We start from the raw sequence: 15,315 nt of genomic DNA, 5'->3' as shown, positions 1-15,315 counted from the left end.
TTTTACTGTCATCTTGCTTCCAGCCAATTATCATGTCAGGTTCGTCTGGGGCGTATTTACTTCATTTTGAGCACCCAAGACACTTTTGGCTCTAAGTATTATTTGAATTGATGGTAACACAACTACTTTATCTGGATGTCTCTTGGTAACTTAATGTATGATCCTAGTAACAAACACTAGAATTAAACCATTAATAGAATAAGCTGCTAGCAGCTGCTTCAACGACAGTTTCACGGGCATTAAAATAGCTGATTCAGAGATTTCTATACAGAAATGTAAGGTAGTTAAAGATTCTAAAATCAATGAAACCATAATATCTGCCAGTAGCAAGCTGATTCATATACAGACATTATTATGCTGAAAAAGGCTGATAGAAGGTCAAAAATCTTTTACTCAATTTAAATGAATCTTCTATTTTGCAGGTCATTTTGCATTTCCAAATTTAGCTTAAAATCACAAGCTTCAAGGAAAATTCCTTTATATATTTATTCTACTAGATAAAAGACTGTTGATTAATCTGTCTGCCCTCACACAAGACGGTAGGATGAATGAAGAATTGGCATCATTTGAGAACCTCTGATCAGTTCAGTGAGGAGAAGAAAAAAGATCCTTTTGGTACCTGCTCAGAAGTACTTTATAAGGTATTCAGCTGGGATTTCTCAATCAATGTATTAATATCATGCTTTGGAGAAGCATTTATACAGCCCCAATTCTAATAATTTTGTAAGGTCCCAATTCCAGTTAAAATTGTCCTAGCTCAACTGGTTGTTTTTGGCTGTGCAGACTGTCTTAGCTGTGCACTGGAAGCATTCTGCTGATTTTCAGTACGTAAACTTTGTAAGATTGCAGAACTACTACTGGAGCACCTGAAAATATAACTTTTGAAGTTAACCTCATAGTTGGAAGTGTTGTCATTACAACAGCACTTTTGAAATGTCAGAAACTTTCCAGATCAACTAGCATTAAAAAAAGATAGCCACAAGCAGGCACAAAAGAGATGATGTGGAAAAAAAAAAAAAGAGATGATGTAGTATGTTTGCATATTTTCACTTCCTGGTGAGTTTAATCTCAAGGTCTAGTATTTCTTCCAGTTAACTAAATAAATCCTCTTTGTTAACTGGATTCCAGTTCATACACCATGAGCTGTACCTATTTGGTGGTAAGAATTCACTCTTTTGCAATTATGTTATAGAAAGAAGTGGTAACAGTTAACTAGACACTTATCCTCATTTTTTTAAAAAAGAGCCAACTTTACAACCCAGACAGTAACTGCAGTCATATAACCAAATCTCCGGGATGGTTGGTTATGATTGATTTATCTAATAATTATTTGTTTTTAAAAAGCAAATTAAAGTTTTTTGGTATAACATGAGCCTATAATGAAATTGTGCCAAGAAGTGCCTTATAGATTAGCAGGTGTTCCATAAATGCCAGTTGTTGGCCTATGTTGCTAAGGTTCTTGTTTCCTTTACGGAGCTTATATACATATGTACTTCTTGATATACTGTATTATCCTATTGATGTTATTGTTATTAGTCAGATTTCAAAACTCTGCAGCCAGCATACTTATAACAGGTGATAGATAAAGCAACCCTAATTTTCTACTCTGAAAGACATTTAGGTCTCTGATGAAAAGTTACTAAAGTGATACAGCAGCAATCCGTAGGCATCCCTGTCTCTCTGCATTCTCCTGCATGACTTGGATTGAGAGCTTCCATACCTAGTGCCATGTTATTTGTGTGCAGGATAGTTTGTAAATGCTTGATTGTAACTTTACTGTATTGATTTTAATCATTTAAAATTCCAAATATAAAGGATTTCATGATCCTGTAATGATTAGTTTTGGAAGCTAATCTCATGCAAAATAAACCCAGAAGCAGATAAAATAATACTTACAGGTATCCTCTTCTTCCATGAAAATACTGATCACATAACAGGCATACACAAAACCAACCAACTGCAAAGAAGAAAAAAAAAAATCTTGAAAATCTAGGACAAATGTCCATAATTAAAGAGACCGTATAATCAGTAGATAAAGAATACACAGTAGTATCATCTATGAATTGGTAACATTTAGGAAAAAACCTTAAATGCTATTTAAATATTTTAAAATAATAGCTATGATTTTAAAGAACCCTTTTCATTTTTACTTAGGTTTAATGACTTTCTAAAGTAGTACACAGAAATGGGAAAAATTATAGACATATTTTACTTAGATTTTGATTTGGAACAAATTACAGTTATTTCCCTTAGATTTTGATTTGGTATTTACAGTTCTCATATTTTAAACTCACCACAGGTTATTCAGAACATACATATTTAAGTTTTTACTATTTGTAGAGCAATTTGTAGCACTTTTCATTATCACTACAACTATTTTAATGTTTAATCACCACAAAGGGAATCAAAATATGTTCATTGTAAATTAAATACCAATCATTTATTTAATTATGGAAAATGCTTTGAGAATGTAAATTCTAATTAAATGTTAAATTGCTTCGTTAATTATAAATGGCCAGCTGTGAACACCAGGTATGCTACTGCTGCTTGGTCACTTCAGTCATGTGCAACTCTGGGACCTCTGTGGACTGTAGCCGGCCAGGCTCCTCTGTCCACGGGATACTCCAGGCAAGAATACTGGAGTGTGTTGCTATGCCCTCCAGGGGATCTTCCTGACCTAGGGATCAAACCCAGGTCTCCTGCATTGCAGGCCACCTGGGAAGATGCAAACACCAGGTAGATTGTTCTCCTTTCTTGATTGCTCCTCCTTTGTTTCTGTATCTCCTCCTTTCCCTATTAGTAACTATTTCAATCTGCCCTTTGGAACTCAGGGGATGTTTCAGAGGCTGAAGCCATTTTCTCACAAAGAAACAGGGACATGAAAAGGCTTTTGTACCCAAGAGGGCGCTACAGGATCCTGCTTGGTTTCAGGGGCTAGGATGTGTGCGTGTGCCCGTAGTCGACAGGGTAAGGCCTTCTGAAGAGTTGGAACCGACCCAAGAGAACAATATACTTTGAGTTCTTCTGCAGCCCAGTCAGAGGAGGACTCCCATTTTCTCACAGGCTATGGCTAGTACTTTAGAAATACATGTGACTTTCTGACATGCAGTCCAGGTGAGGCTGTGTGAGGGTGTGCTCAGTTGTTAAGGCATATCTGACTCGTTGCAACCCCATGGACTGAAACCTGCCAGGCCCTTCTGTCCATGGGATTTCCCAGGCAAGAATCTGGAGTGCGTTGCCATTTCCTCCTCCAGGGGATCTTCCCGACCCAGGGATAGAACTTGCATCTCCTGTGTCTCCTGCATTGGCAGGCAGAGCCTTTACCATTTAGTCACTTGGGAAGCCCGAGTCAAACCACACATTATTTATTGTTAAAGGCTCATTTTTCTTCAGTTTTTAGAAAATGAATACATACATAAATAGAAACAGAAGCAATATTTTCTCCTTACGTTCCCAGGTGCTATCTTGTTCACTCTTTTCAATACACACGTTCTTCTTTGGACTCCTTCATGTAGCTCTTTGGATGAATATGCCCTACCGTGGGGAACTGACTTTGAAGATGGCCCACTAGCTTGAAGAGCAGCTCAGTGAGTTCAGGTGACATGAGTCCTAGTGGCATAAATAGGCAGATCACACCCTTTGAATATGAAAGAGCTAGACAAAGTGACAGCCTAACAAATCAGGTCTCTTCGTGTGCAGTGTGACCAGGATGGCTGATATTCTGGGTCCTACTCCCTCGGCAAGGAGGAGGTTGGTAGAAGACTGAATGGATCGTGTTACAGTAAGAACATTTCTGACCTAGTTTCGTTACTTTGGTTGCAGACCACTGTTTAGATGCTACACAGTTTGTTTTATCTTGGTAGTTGCATATTGGATAGGTAGCCCATAGTTGCTTGATAGCTTAGGTAATCCAATAAGTTTGCCCGCACAGTGAACTTAGGTAAATTAAATCTCACAAGTCATTATTTTTCCATTTACGTAGGTGAAAGATAAGCAAAATGTTTTGATTGAGTGTTGTAGGACTTTTCTAGTATAAAGTTAAGGCTTTCATGACAGCTCAGTGCTACAGTGAATATTCCTTTTCTACTTTCCTAACAGACTATATATCTTTACAAAAAAAATCTAACACTTCTACTTACACATTTATGTTGATTTGAAGTAAGATAAATTATTGTTTTATCTTCATTGATATCTTTTCAGATGACAATGATGTCTATATCAGCCTATTATTAGCCTCTCTGACAGGGAACATATATATATATATATATATATATATATATATATATATATATATATTTAGCATTGGTTCATTCCATTTGGCATGCTGGATCCATTGGCATTTACTAGTTGGTTCATTGGCATTTCCTGGAAGGAAGGCCAGAGAATTGACTAGAAGGGCCCAGGAGAGCAAACTCAGTGAGCTCAATGCTGAAACACAGTTTTCACATATCAATATGCAGAGCTAATCTGACAGGGTTGAAAAAAATCCCATCCTGATAGAGAAATTTTAACTTAAAATGAAGTCTATCCCACCTCCTCTGGTTTGCCTTCCACTTGTTACAAGAGACCTGGAAAATAGTAGCAGTTAAAGTGCAAGTTAGGTAGTCCTGATTCCATCATTTGAGTAAGCTGAAATTTAGGGAGAGGTTTCGGGTTAGGATGAGACATTGAGCAGTTAGTAGGACTACATAAGAAGATGATCACAGATGTATTTTTTAAAAAAAGTTATTTATTGATTGATTTTTGTCTCACTGGGTCTTTGTTGTTGCACTGGGGCTTTCTCTAATCGTGGCGAGCAGGGATCACTCTTAGTTGTGGTGTGTGGGCTTCTCATTTTGGTGGCTTCTCTTGTTGCAGAGCAGAGGCTCTATGCTCACGGGCTCCAGTAGTTGCAGCGTGCAGGTTCTAGTGTGTGTGGGCTTTAGTTGTCATGGTATATTGGCCTATGTGAATCCATCTTCCCAACCAGGGATCGAACCCATGTCCCTTGCATTGGCAGGCGGATTCTCAGCCACTGTACCACCGGGAAAGTCCATAGATGTACTTTTATAAAAGCAAAAGAAGCAAACTCAGTTGAATAAGTTTTCAAATAAAGTTTTCAAAAAATATGTTTTTATTTAAGTCTTATTTATCTTGTATTTCTTCCCTGCATTTTAGGACCATGCATTATTTTTAAATTATTGGGTTAATTGTGTTTCTGAAAAGACTGTCTATGTACTTAAGATTATTGGTCAATATATTTATTTCTCTTTTTCCAAATGAGTCTTTTAAATAATAGAAAATAAGATCAGGTTCTTAGTTATACTTGCATCACACTATTCTTCCCTAGTCGGTGAAATTTTTTTTGTTAATGAAATGTGAGAACACCCAGTTTTAAAGAAACAAAGAAATGCATAGCATAGCAACAGAAAATTTGCAGATCCAATTGTTTATTAATGTATCTTAATAATATCCTGATAGATGAAACAAAAGGAATTTTGGGTAATTGAAATATGCAATACCATTAGCTGGAAACAGAAAGATAAAGACCTGCCATATTGGAAATATTAGATTACTGTCCAGGTCTTCAAACAGAATTTGCCAGTCATAATCTCAATATTATAACAAAATTAATTAAAACATATCCTTTTACTTTTGCTTTATTGATTGGCATACTAATAAATTATTTACTCCTCAAATTACTTTTGCTCTCATGATTAACCAAACTGCTATTTCATTAATAATGCTATTCTCATGAGAACATGTCTAGACATCATGTTTATCACTGATTTGTAGATGGCTGACTGTTGTGTAATTCTTGGTTTCCCAGAATATGAGTTGAAGTAGTCCCCATGGCTTTCTGCTTATCTCTAAGAAATGGAATAAAATGCATTCTTGCCAATAGCAAAGACACAAAATAAACAACATCAGGATAATAATCCTGATTATTTCTGCTTCAAATAAAGTTTTGAAAGAGTCATTCATTTTAAAGACATCTTTTTTCTCTTCTGTTAAAGATACCCATCTCTATGGTTATAACATTCAAATGATTTTCTCCTTCATATTATAAATTCTGACTGCATAAATTCCATCTTTTTCAATATATCAAATGGATGCAAATGGCCTAAGACTAGATTCTAACACCTTTGTGTGTGTGTGAAGGGATTGATTAGTTTTTGCAGGTAGGATTTGTACAGGAGATTGATTTGGCCTGCAAGCCTTGTAGGGCTTCCCAGGTGGAGCTAGTGGTAAAGAATTCATCTGCCAGTGCAAGAGACACAAGAGATGTGGGTTCAATCCCTGGGTCAAAAAGATCCCTTGGAGAAAGAAATGGCAACTCCCTCCAGTATTTTTGCTGGGAAATCCCATGGACAGAGGAGCCTGGCAGGCTTGTATAAGGATTGACAGGATTAGATTTCACTCATGCAGGACAACTAACCGTGGTCTGTGTGTCCTGTTAGTTGTGGGTCTTGTTAAGAATAAGTCAAAGAAATGAAAATCTCTACAAGCCTGATGTCTTGTGTATGTACTCAGCCTCTTCAGTTGTGTCTGACTCTTTGAAACCCCACGGACTGTAGCCTGCCAGACTCCTCTGTCCATGGGGTTCTCCAGGCAAGAATATTGGAGTGGGTTGTCATGCCCTCCTCCAGGGGATCTTCCCCACCGAGGGATGGAACCCGAGTCTCCTGCATGACAGACTGATTCTTTACTGCTGAGCCACTGGGGAAACCCCTGAGTGTCTTAAGGGATCACTTTTCGTTGGAGTGGATGGTGAGAAAAACTCATTTAGGGACCGCAGAGAGGAAAACTTGTTCAGTACTTGCCTTAGGAGAGAATTGGGAGATTTGAGGGAAGCCAAAAGGATTCATGAACAAAAATAAGTCCCCAATACTATCCCAAATTTCCCACCACTCATGCCAACATTTAAGCCCTAAAGCTTAAAAGAATCTGTAAGGAAGGAGGGAAGTTTTTCTATTTAACAAACAGATTCTAAATGGCCCTTTGTTAGTCCAAATTTTTCCTCAAGTCCAAAATTACTTTATAAAAGTTTTGGCCCAAGTCCCTCCCATGGGATGCAGGCAGAGGCTGGCATGCTTAGCTCTTAGCTCTGTGTCCCTACAGACGTCATTAAGTTGAACATTTGTGAGCAGAAAGCATCTGCGTGTAATTTATTTGGGTTAAGGTGTTAAGTTACTTATAAAAGAAACCACAGCTACCTAATGTCAAGAATGTGCCGGGTTTGGGATTTTACTCTATGTATAATCTAACAAGGAAGCCTGTTACTTTTTCATGGATGCTGGGCCAGAGACTAAGGACTTGACTACTCAGGGTACAGAAGCCAGAATGAAGTTCACATCTCTTTGCTGTACTCCCCACATCCTTTGGGCCATGATGGGCCTGCACACATACACGGTCGTATTGCAGGAGAGGAATCCCGAGTTCCTTTTAAAAAAATATTTTTATTTATTAATTTGGCTGCGTCAGATCTTAGTTGGGGCATGTAAGCTCTAATTTCCTGACCAGGGGTTGAAATCAGGCCCCCTGCACTGGGACTGCTGAGTCCTAGCCACTGGACCACCTGGGAAGTCTCTTAAGTTGCTTTCTAAAAAGTAGATCATTCCTCTAAGTTTAAAAAGGGCAAACAAGAGAAAAATTTGCAAAGAACATAGATATCTAAGCCATATAGAAAGAAACAAAACTAATAAACTGTGGAATGATGTCATACATCAGACATAAATGAAATCACATGAAGACTACAAGGAAGCTATGTTGTCACCATATTTTATGACACTTTTAAAATTTTTGTGGGTATATTTTAACAAAGATGATCAGATTAACATTCTCACATACTACATTTGGAAGAAGTTGGCAAACACTATATAAACTCTTTCACCCAGTAATTTTACCTCAAAAACCCATCATACTGAAATATTTAAAAAGTTTCTATAGTGATTTTTTGAGTTACTTTTCTAGTAAGAGGAAGCAGGCCTATTCTTTGTCAAAGGTGGGATGGGGGAGAAGTTAACGTCATCTGTAAAGACTGTTAGCTGAAAACACAGCCCCGAGTAACTGATCAGGCAAAGAACAGTAATAAATCTGGAGGTCATCAGTGTGTCTACCGACGGTGTTTAAAGCCACGTGATTTGATTAGATCACTAAGGAAGTGAGTGAAGGCAGAGCAGAGGTTCAGGGAAGAAGACCTGCAGCATTATTACATTTATGGGTTGGCGAGATGCCAAAGAAGCAGCAAAAGGGACTGAAAAGGACTGGCCCAAGGGATGGAGGGATACATGAAAGCCAGGGCAGTCGGCCGAGGCCAAGGCCTCTGTCAGTTCAAGGATGAGGAGCACTGCGTTACTGACCAACGGGTTGGGTAAGGGCCTCATACATGGCTCCGTGGCAAAGATTCCACTGGCCAATGCAGGAGACATAGGAGACACAGGTTTGATCTCTGGGTTGGGCAGATCCTCTGGAGCGGGGCATGGCAACCCATTCCTGTATTCTTGCCTAGAGAATCCCATGGACAGAGGAACCTGGTGGACTACAGTCCATGGGGTTGCAAAGAGTCAGACACAACTGAAGTGACTTAGCATTCATGCAAACATTTGAAGTACATGAAAAATAGCTACAGGTGTTCCTGAATATATGCCACTTCCTTCACCGGGGAGAGGAGAAATACGAATAACATGATGGAATATGAATTTTCCAGTCACTTTATCAAAGTGACCAGTGGTTTTCATAAGGAATGGTGGTACTCCAAACCTCGCTGCAGTCTGAATGCAGCTTGCCCTCTCATTATGACAGATGACAGAAGGTCTAGAAACGTGACAGGTGGTTAATCACTTGGAAACCTCTGACTCTCTCCTTTAGGAGGGGTGAAGGCTCGCCTTTGTGCAGTGGCTCACCCTCCACATTGGGCTGGACACAGACATTTCCCTCCTTCCGAAGGAGTTATTAAAAGACTCTGGGGCTGAAGAACAGGCTGTAGGTGGACAGTCTCACCACACAGAGTTGTGTAGACACATTTCTTTCTCCAGGGCTCCCAGCAGGGTGTTTTTGTGCACACCCATGTCCATCTGTTTTCTTCTGTGTACCCAGCAGCACAGAAGTCTAGGAACTTAGGTTCCTTAGCGGATGAGGGCCTGGCTTCTCATTTATTTAGATAACTATGGGGAGAATTTCCTTGTAATCCCAGTAATTCCTAACCTATTTGTTTTTTAATCAAGCTGCTCACACTTATCCTTCAGGAATCTAGAATTTGTGATGCCTGTTTATGGAAGTGTCATATGCCAAATGAAGCCTGAAATTATTTGAAGACATTTGGTTCACTCTCCTAAGAGTCCCACTGGCACCCTGGGCTTCAAATGAATCAATGAATATGGAAATAAGTTGTTTCCTCTACAATGACCATAAAAATGCACAACGGCAACAGCATCGCATTACTCTGGGCTTTGGGGATTTATTGCCCTTATGTATAGGAGAAGCACTCGTGTAGACAGTCAAAATGGAAAACAAACGGTTTGCTGGCTTCTACCAAGGAAGATAAGCTTTTTAATGACATGCTTTTGTGATGCAGATGCTCCGTACAAGCCAGCTCAGCAATATACAGAGGACACACAAGTTACTCTGACTTGCAAAGAGCGTTGTTCTCAGTGCATGTCTGGTGTCAAGTCATAGAGGAACAACAGTGTTGTTCAAACATGGCAAACAAATAGACTTATTTAAGTAGCTCATATCTGGGACTTTTCTAAGTGTTCCCTGCCAAGTTTAATAATTCTTCACTTGCGTGCTCTGTGCTCAGTCATTTCAGTCGTGTCTGGCTCTTGGCAACCCCATAGACAGTAGCTCGCCAGGTTCCTCTGTCCATGAGATTCTCCAGGCAAGGATACTGGAGTGGGTTGCCATGCCCTTCTCCAGGGGACCTTCCCCACCCAGGGATTGAACCTGCATCTCTTACGTCTCCAGCGTCAGCAGGCAGATTCTTTACTAGTGCCACCTAGGAAGCAATTCTTCAATGGTATCATGTAAATAGTTTGCTAGGGTCATAGTACCTGAGTGTTACGAGGTAATTTGAAGAAAACTGTTTCTATTAAAAATATCTCTTCTAACATTTACTCACTTTACAATCCTAAACATAGAGCTAAAAGTCAGTTTATAAAGGTATGAGATGAACCTATAAATGTCATTTGGACCTAAAGAGCTGTTTCGTGAGGGGTCAGCATGTGAGGGGTAGGGTCTTGGGTGAGACTGAAAGGTGACTTACTCCAGACCACGTTAGCTGCTGCCTCTTCTGTACCTGACTGTCCACATGGAGTCAGGCCCAGGGAACTGGAGTGAAAACTGCAGTTGGGCAGGAGCCCTCTGTCCGTGTCCACTCAGACTGGCCTCAGGCTTGCCTGTTCCATCTTCTGTCCCTGTTCTTGAGCTGTTGACTTCCCTCTCTAACAACTCAGACCTCTAGTTCTCAGGACACATGTTTGAACCTGCCCTCTAGCTTATCAGAGCATTATGACTCTTTTTGTGCTTCTCAGGGTCAAGGGTGGGTACCCTCAGTATCTCAGAAGAGACATGCCTGCCGATACACCCTCAAATCCAGCTTGCTGGTAGACCACACAACCCGATAGTGGAATGTCCATCTCCAGGTCTCATGTATCGAGAACAGAGATCCCAAGAATACCTGCTGAAAGGCAGCAGATGGCAGAGCAGCCGTGCTCCAAGCCCCATCTTAGGCAGCCAGGCATCACTCCAGGGGCATACAGACCTGCATGTCTGTCCACTGCCAGCCACTTCCCACCGAGAAGCTGGCTCATCAGCAGTGGAATCAAATGGCAGTGTCTGGAGCCCTGTCTATTGTGGACACTGCTCCCACCATCTGGGTTCAGTCATGCAACCTCAGTAAACTTCTCAGCCCCTTATTATAGATGGAGTTGTATGTGGATATATAGATAATTTTATAGAGCTCAGGAGAACCCAAGAGAAAGACAGGCATTTCTCTGCCTGGACGTATGTGTGGAATTTGAGGGGAAGGATTATGCAATATGAAATTCTGCTTGTCTGTAACAGAAATGGGTTTTCACAGGCTTCTTGATTTGTCTGAGGGATGTATCTGAAAGTTCTGCCTAGTGAAATGTGGCAGATGCTGTGATCCACTTGACTGAATTAGTACATGAAATCAATTCCACCTATATTCCACCTTCTTGAACAGGAGACCAAATGAGACTGACGATGCTGTTGTCCAGCTCTGAGAAGGTCCCAGAACGTTCTGTGTGAGGTACTAAGTGCACCAGCCTTTGTAACTAATGAATCTTTGAAGCAGATGCGGAGCCTGGGCCCTGCCTAGACTTCAGTGTTGTGCAGCAGATCCCCTCTGTTCCACTCAGGGCCAGTGGGTGGGGAGGATCCCACGTCATGGACCACCTGACCTCCTTTGATGGTCTCAGCGAAATGGTAAAGAACCTGCATGCCAATGCAGGAGACGTAAGAGATGTGTATTTGATCCCTGGGTCAGGAGGATCTCCTAGAGGAGGGTGTGGCAAAGCACTCCAGCGTTCTTGCCTGGGAAATTCCATGGACAGAGGAGCCTGGCATGTCCATAGGTCACAGTCAGGCACAACTGACGCCACTTAGCACACACAGCATGCACACCACCACTTTCCTTGTCCTCCTGCGCCCTCCTTGGTTCTGAGCCTCTGCATCTCCTCTCTTTTGACTGCGAGAACATCTTCAAAGTCCTCAGGGCCAATGACGCTGGGGATTCCAAGGAGCTCCACCTAATGCTTGGGGAATCCACAATAGGCCACACTCGCTGCTGGGGTTGCTCCAATTATCCAGTTCTCAGGATGAATTTCAGCCTTGTTGCTGGAATCCAGTGCTTTCCTTACAGTTAATGGTTTTGCTGGTCAAGAGTTCAGCTTTGTGGTTGGAGAGATCTCAGTTCAAATATTGGCTTTTACAATACCATCTGAACAAACATTGGCAAGGTATTTGACCTCTCTGAGCCTCAGTTTCCTCCTCTGTAAAATGGGGATAATGATCATTTTACTTCACTGATTATTATGAGGATTACTTCACTAATGGATGCCTAGTGCTTAGCCCAGGGCTTAGCTGGACACCATATGTCCATTAATTCATTAAGCCCTTATATCTTTAAGAGCTAAGTTCTATCATTATCTTTATTCTATGGAAGAGAAAACTGAAGCACAGAGGTTAATCAATTTGTCCCCAAACCATTTAGGCAGGAAGTTATATCCTGACTCTGTAGTTCATGATGTTGCTCCCTCTCCTTACTGCTACTGTTCGCATAGTTCTTCTATAATCCAAAGCTGCATTTATTCAGCAAAGCAGGTACAAACTCCTTTATGGTGCAATCCCAGGAAGATGGTATAATTTTTCATAATAATCATACATGGGATTAAGCGTGATCCAACTATTCACTTAGCACATTGTACACCATATAGTCTGTTCTTTTAAAATGATGATCTAAACTTTCCATAGCATTTTTAAAGCCAAAAAAGTGTAAGAGTTGAGTCAAAAGCATAAAATAGTTCCAACATAATTGTGTCTATAATCTAGAGTTTTCAGACTTTATTTTTAGTTTTATGAAGCTAGTGGTAAAGAACCTGCCTGCCAATGCAGGAGACTTAAGAGACATGGGTTTGATCCCTGGGTCAGGAAGAGCCCCTGCAGGAGGAAATGGCAACCCACTTCAGTATTCTTGTCTGGAGAATCCCATGGATGGAGGAGCCTGTAGAGCTATGGTCCATGGGGCCACAGAGTTGGACATGACTGAAGTGACTTAGCATGCATGCATTTCCAATACAATGGGAAAGAGTCATCATAATTCTCTATAATATGTTGAAATCATTAGAAGTGAAGAGGTTTTCACTAATGTTATCCATTTTCTAATGCCCAAACTAAGAGTTTTTTTTTTTTCTAAGATGACTTTGGATTACAGTATGTTACTTCAGAAATGAGTAAAATTTCTAGATGCTTTGCAGATCTAAGATATACTTTAAAAAAATTATTATTCAATTTATTTTAGGCTATGCTGGGTCTTCACTGCTGCTGCACGCACAGACTCTTCTCTAGGTGCGGTGAGTGGGGGCTACTCGCTAGCTGCGGAGCATGCGCTTCTTGTTGCAGTGGCTTCTCTTGCTGCGGAGCACAGGCTCTTGGGCACGTTGGCTTCAGCAGTTGTGGCACATGGGCTCAGTGGTTGCAATTCCTGGGCTCTAGAGCACAGGCTCAAAAGTTGGGCTTAGTTGCTCCGCGGCATGCAGAATCTTCCTGGACTAGAGATGGAACCCATGTCTCCTTCATTGGCAGGCAGATTCTTTACCACTGAGCCATTAGGGAAGCCCTAAGTTATGCTTTAAAAGAATCTTTGTAGAAATACTGTGCCCACAAAAATCCTAAGTAAAAAAAAAAACAAACAGGTGATACTTTTTGTAATTTTGAGTGAAAATAAATGGCACCTCTGCTTCTATTTCAGGTGTTTAAAAATGAGAATAGTTGACAATAGCTGACTACTGGTTTTCTCTTCCAGTTCTGCTTTCCCAGTTCTCAGACTAAAATTGTTACACTGTATGGACATCCCAGGAGGAAGGCATTAAGGGTTGGTTCAGTGGTAATTAAAGGTGGTCTCCCTACTATGCCCTGAGAGGTAGAAATTGTATGAGAAGAGGCTTCGGTGCTACATAAATTCAGTTGGAGAGAATGGTGTTCAATGAGCCTTAAAAGTATGGTTAAGGTTCCTCGAGGTCCCTCCAGCCATTGCTGTCAGAATCACTAGCAGAGAGTATCTCTTCCCTACCACGTTTGGTAGTTTTCTGATTTTCTATATGATGGAAGCTGAGCTGAGAGGATGATCTCATTTATTGTAGAGAATCCTAGAGAATATCTGAATGGTTGTATGTTACATAGCTCTTTCTATGTAATAATCGGATACTTCAAGATAGATTCTATCTTCTTATATTGTATGCTGCACTGGATATTTCATTAAAAGAGACCTATGTAGCCATTTGTAGCAACATCTGAGTATTTACTAGGTACTTTTTGCTAAGTTCTCAATAATTTAACTTTCACAACATATTTGCAAGGTGTGTAGTAGTTTCTCTCCTTTGTGGATGAGGAAATGAAGGATCAGAATAACTAGCTCCAGGTTACATAGCTAGTTAGTAGTGGAATCAGGAATCAAGCACATGTCATTAGTCTACAGAGGTCGATGGCATAGTTCAGACTGTCTCCACATTCACTGGGTGAGACCTGAGACGATGAAGATGTTGGTTTCATCAGAGCTTCTCTTTTACTGATGGAAGCACCATGCCTGGCCAGTGGCTTTATGCTGCCCTCCCTACAGGCTCATCATCCCAACCATTCTTGCTTATTGATGGACCGAACCAAACCTGAACCTGTGTCACTTCTCCTTCTCCTTTTTTTGCCCCTCTTCTTGGGTCACAAAGTAGAGCAGGACCTTAGTGCTCACGCCTTATCAATAAGAACAAATGAATTTGAACTTCCTCAGCTTCGACTGTGGCTTCATCTCCCCCTTCAAGCTTACCCCCAGCCTCAACCCAGACCTCAGCTTTCTTTCCAGAACCGGGCCCATTCTGGTTTCACATCTCACTCATGGTCTTCAGGGATTCTTCTCACATAGTAACAAATCCTGACAGATTCCTTTCAACCCGTCTCAGTAAATCAGTTTATTTCCTCATACACAGTTTCCCGTCTCTTCAAATGAGGAGGATACATTAATAGATTGTTTCCATAGGCTTTTCCTACAATAAACATTTTGGATCCCATGGAAGTCCCCAGTCTAACTCAACGCAATCTTTATTCTTTTCTAGCACTTTGTTGAGTGTAAGACAATTAACGTGAACCAATTAACACATACACAGACACACCCGATTGTATTTTCTTTCTTCACGTATTCCTTCATTCTTTTTTAATGAATCTGAGGATAAGGAATCTTTCCTTTTTAAAGGATCACTCCTGTCTCCCTGATGTTTTTTCTTATCTTGATTTCCAAAGATCTTTCTTTTGCTCTTTTGGGCTTGTCTCCAATATCTCCTTTTCACAGACTCTTTTCCTTCTGCCTTCAAAAATGTGTAGCTCTCCCTTATCTTACAAAAATGTCACTTGATTCTGTTATGTCTTACAGCTTCCTCCTTCCACCCACAGACGTCTGAAATGAATGTTGTTATCAGCTGCCTGCTTTCCTCTGCTTTTCATTCCTTCCTTAATTCACTGCGATTTGGCTTCTGGCCCTACTTTTCTGCTGAGATTGCTCTTTTAAAGGTTAGCAGTCTACATTTTGTCAAATCTAATGGCCTTTTT

General features: G+C 40.7%; 1 protein-coding gene across 1 annotated transcript in view; it reads right to left on the bottom strand.

The window, feature by feature from the left end:
* NKAIN3 (sodium/potassium transporting ATPase interacting 3) overlaps nt 1–15,315 on the bottom strand; it is a 280,276-nt gene that overhangs the window by 17,313 nt on the left and 247,648 nt on the right. The window contains exon 5 of the mRNA XM_068983424.1: nt 1,897–1,957. Within this exon, the coding sequence (XP_068839525.1) occupies nt 1,897–1,957 (61 nt within the window). The remainder of the gene's footprint in view (nt 1–1,896; nt 1,958–15,315) is intronic.

The sequence above is a fragment of the Capricornis sumatraensis genome, chromosome 11 (assembly GCF_032405125.1).
Source record: "Capricornis sumatraensis isolate serow.1 chromosome 11, serow.2, whole genome shotgun sequence".
Classification (NCBI taxonomy): Eukaryota; Metazoa; Chordata; class Mammalia; order Artiodactyla; family Bovidae; genus Capricornis; species Capricornis sumatraensis.
This window is presented reverse-complemented; position numbering and strand designations above follow the sequence as displayed.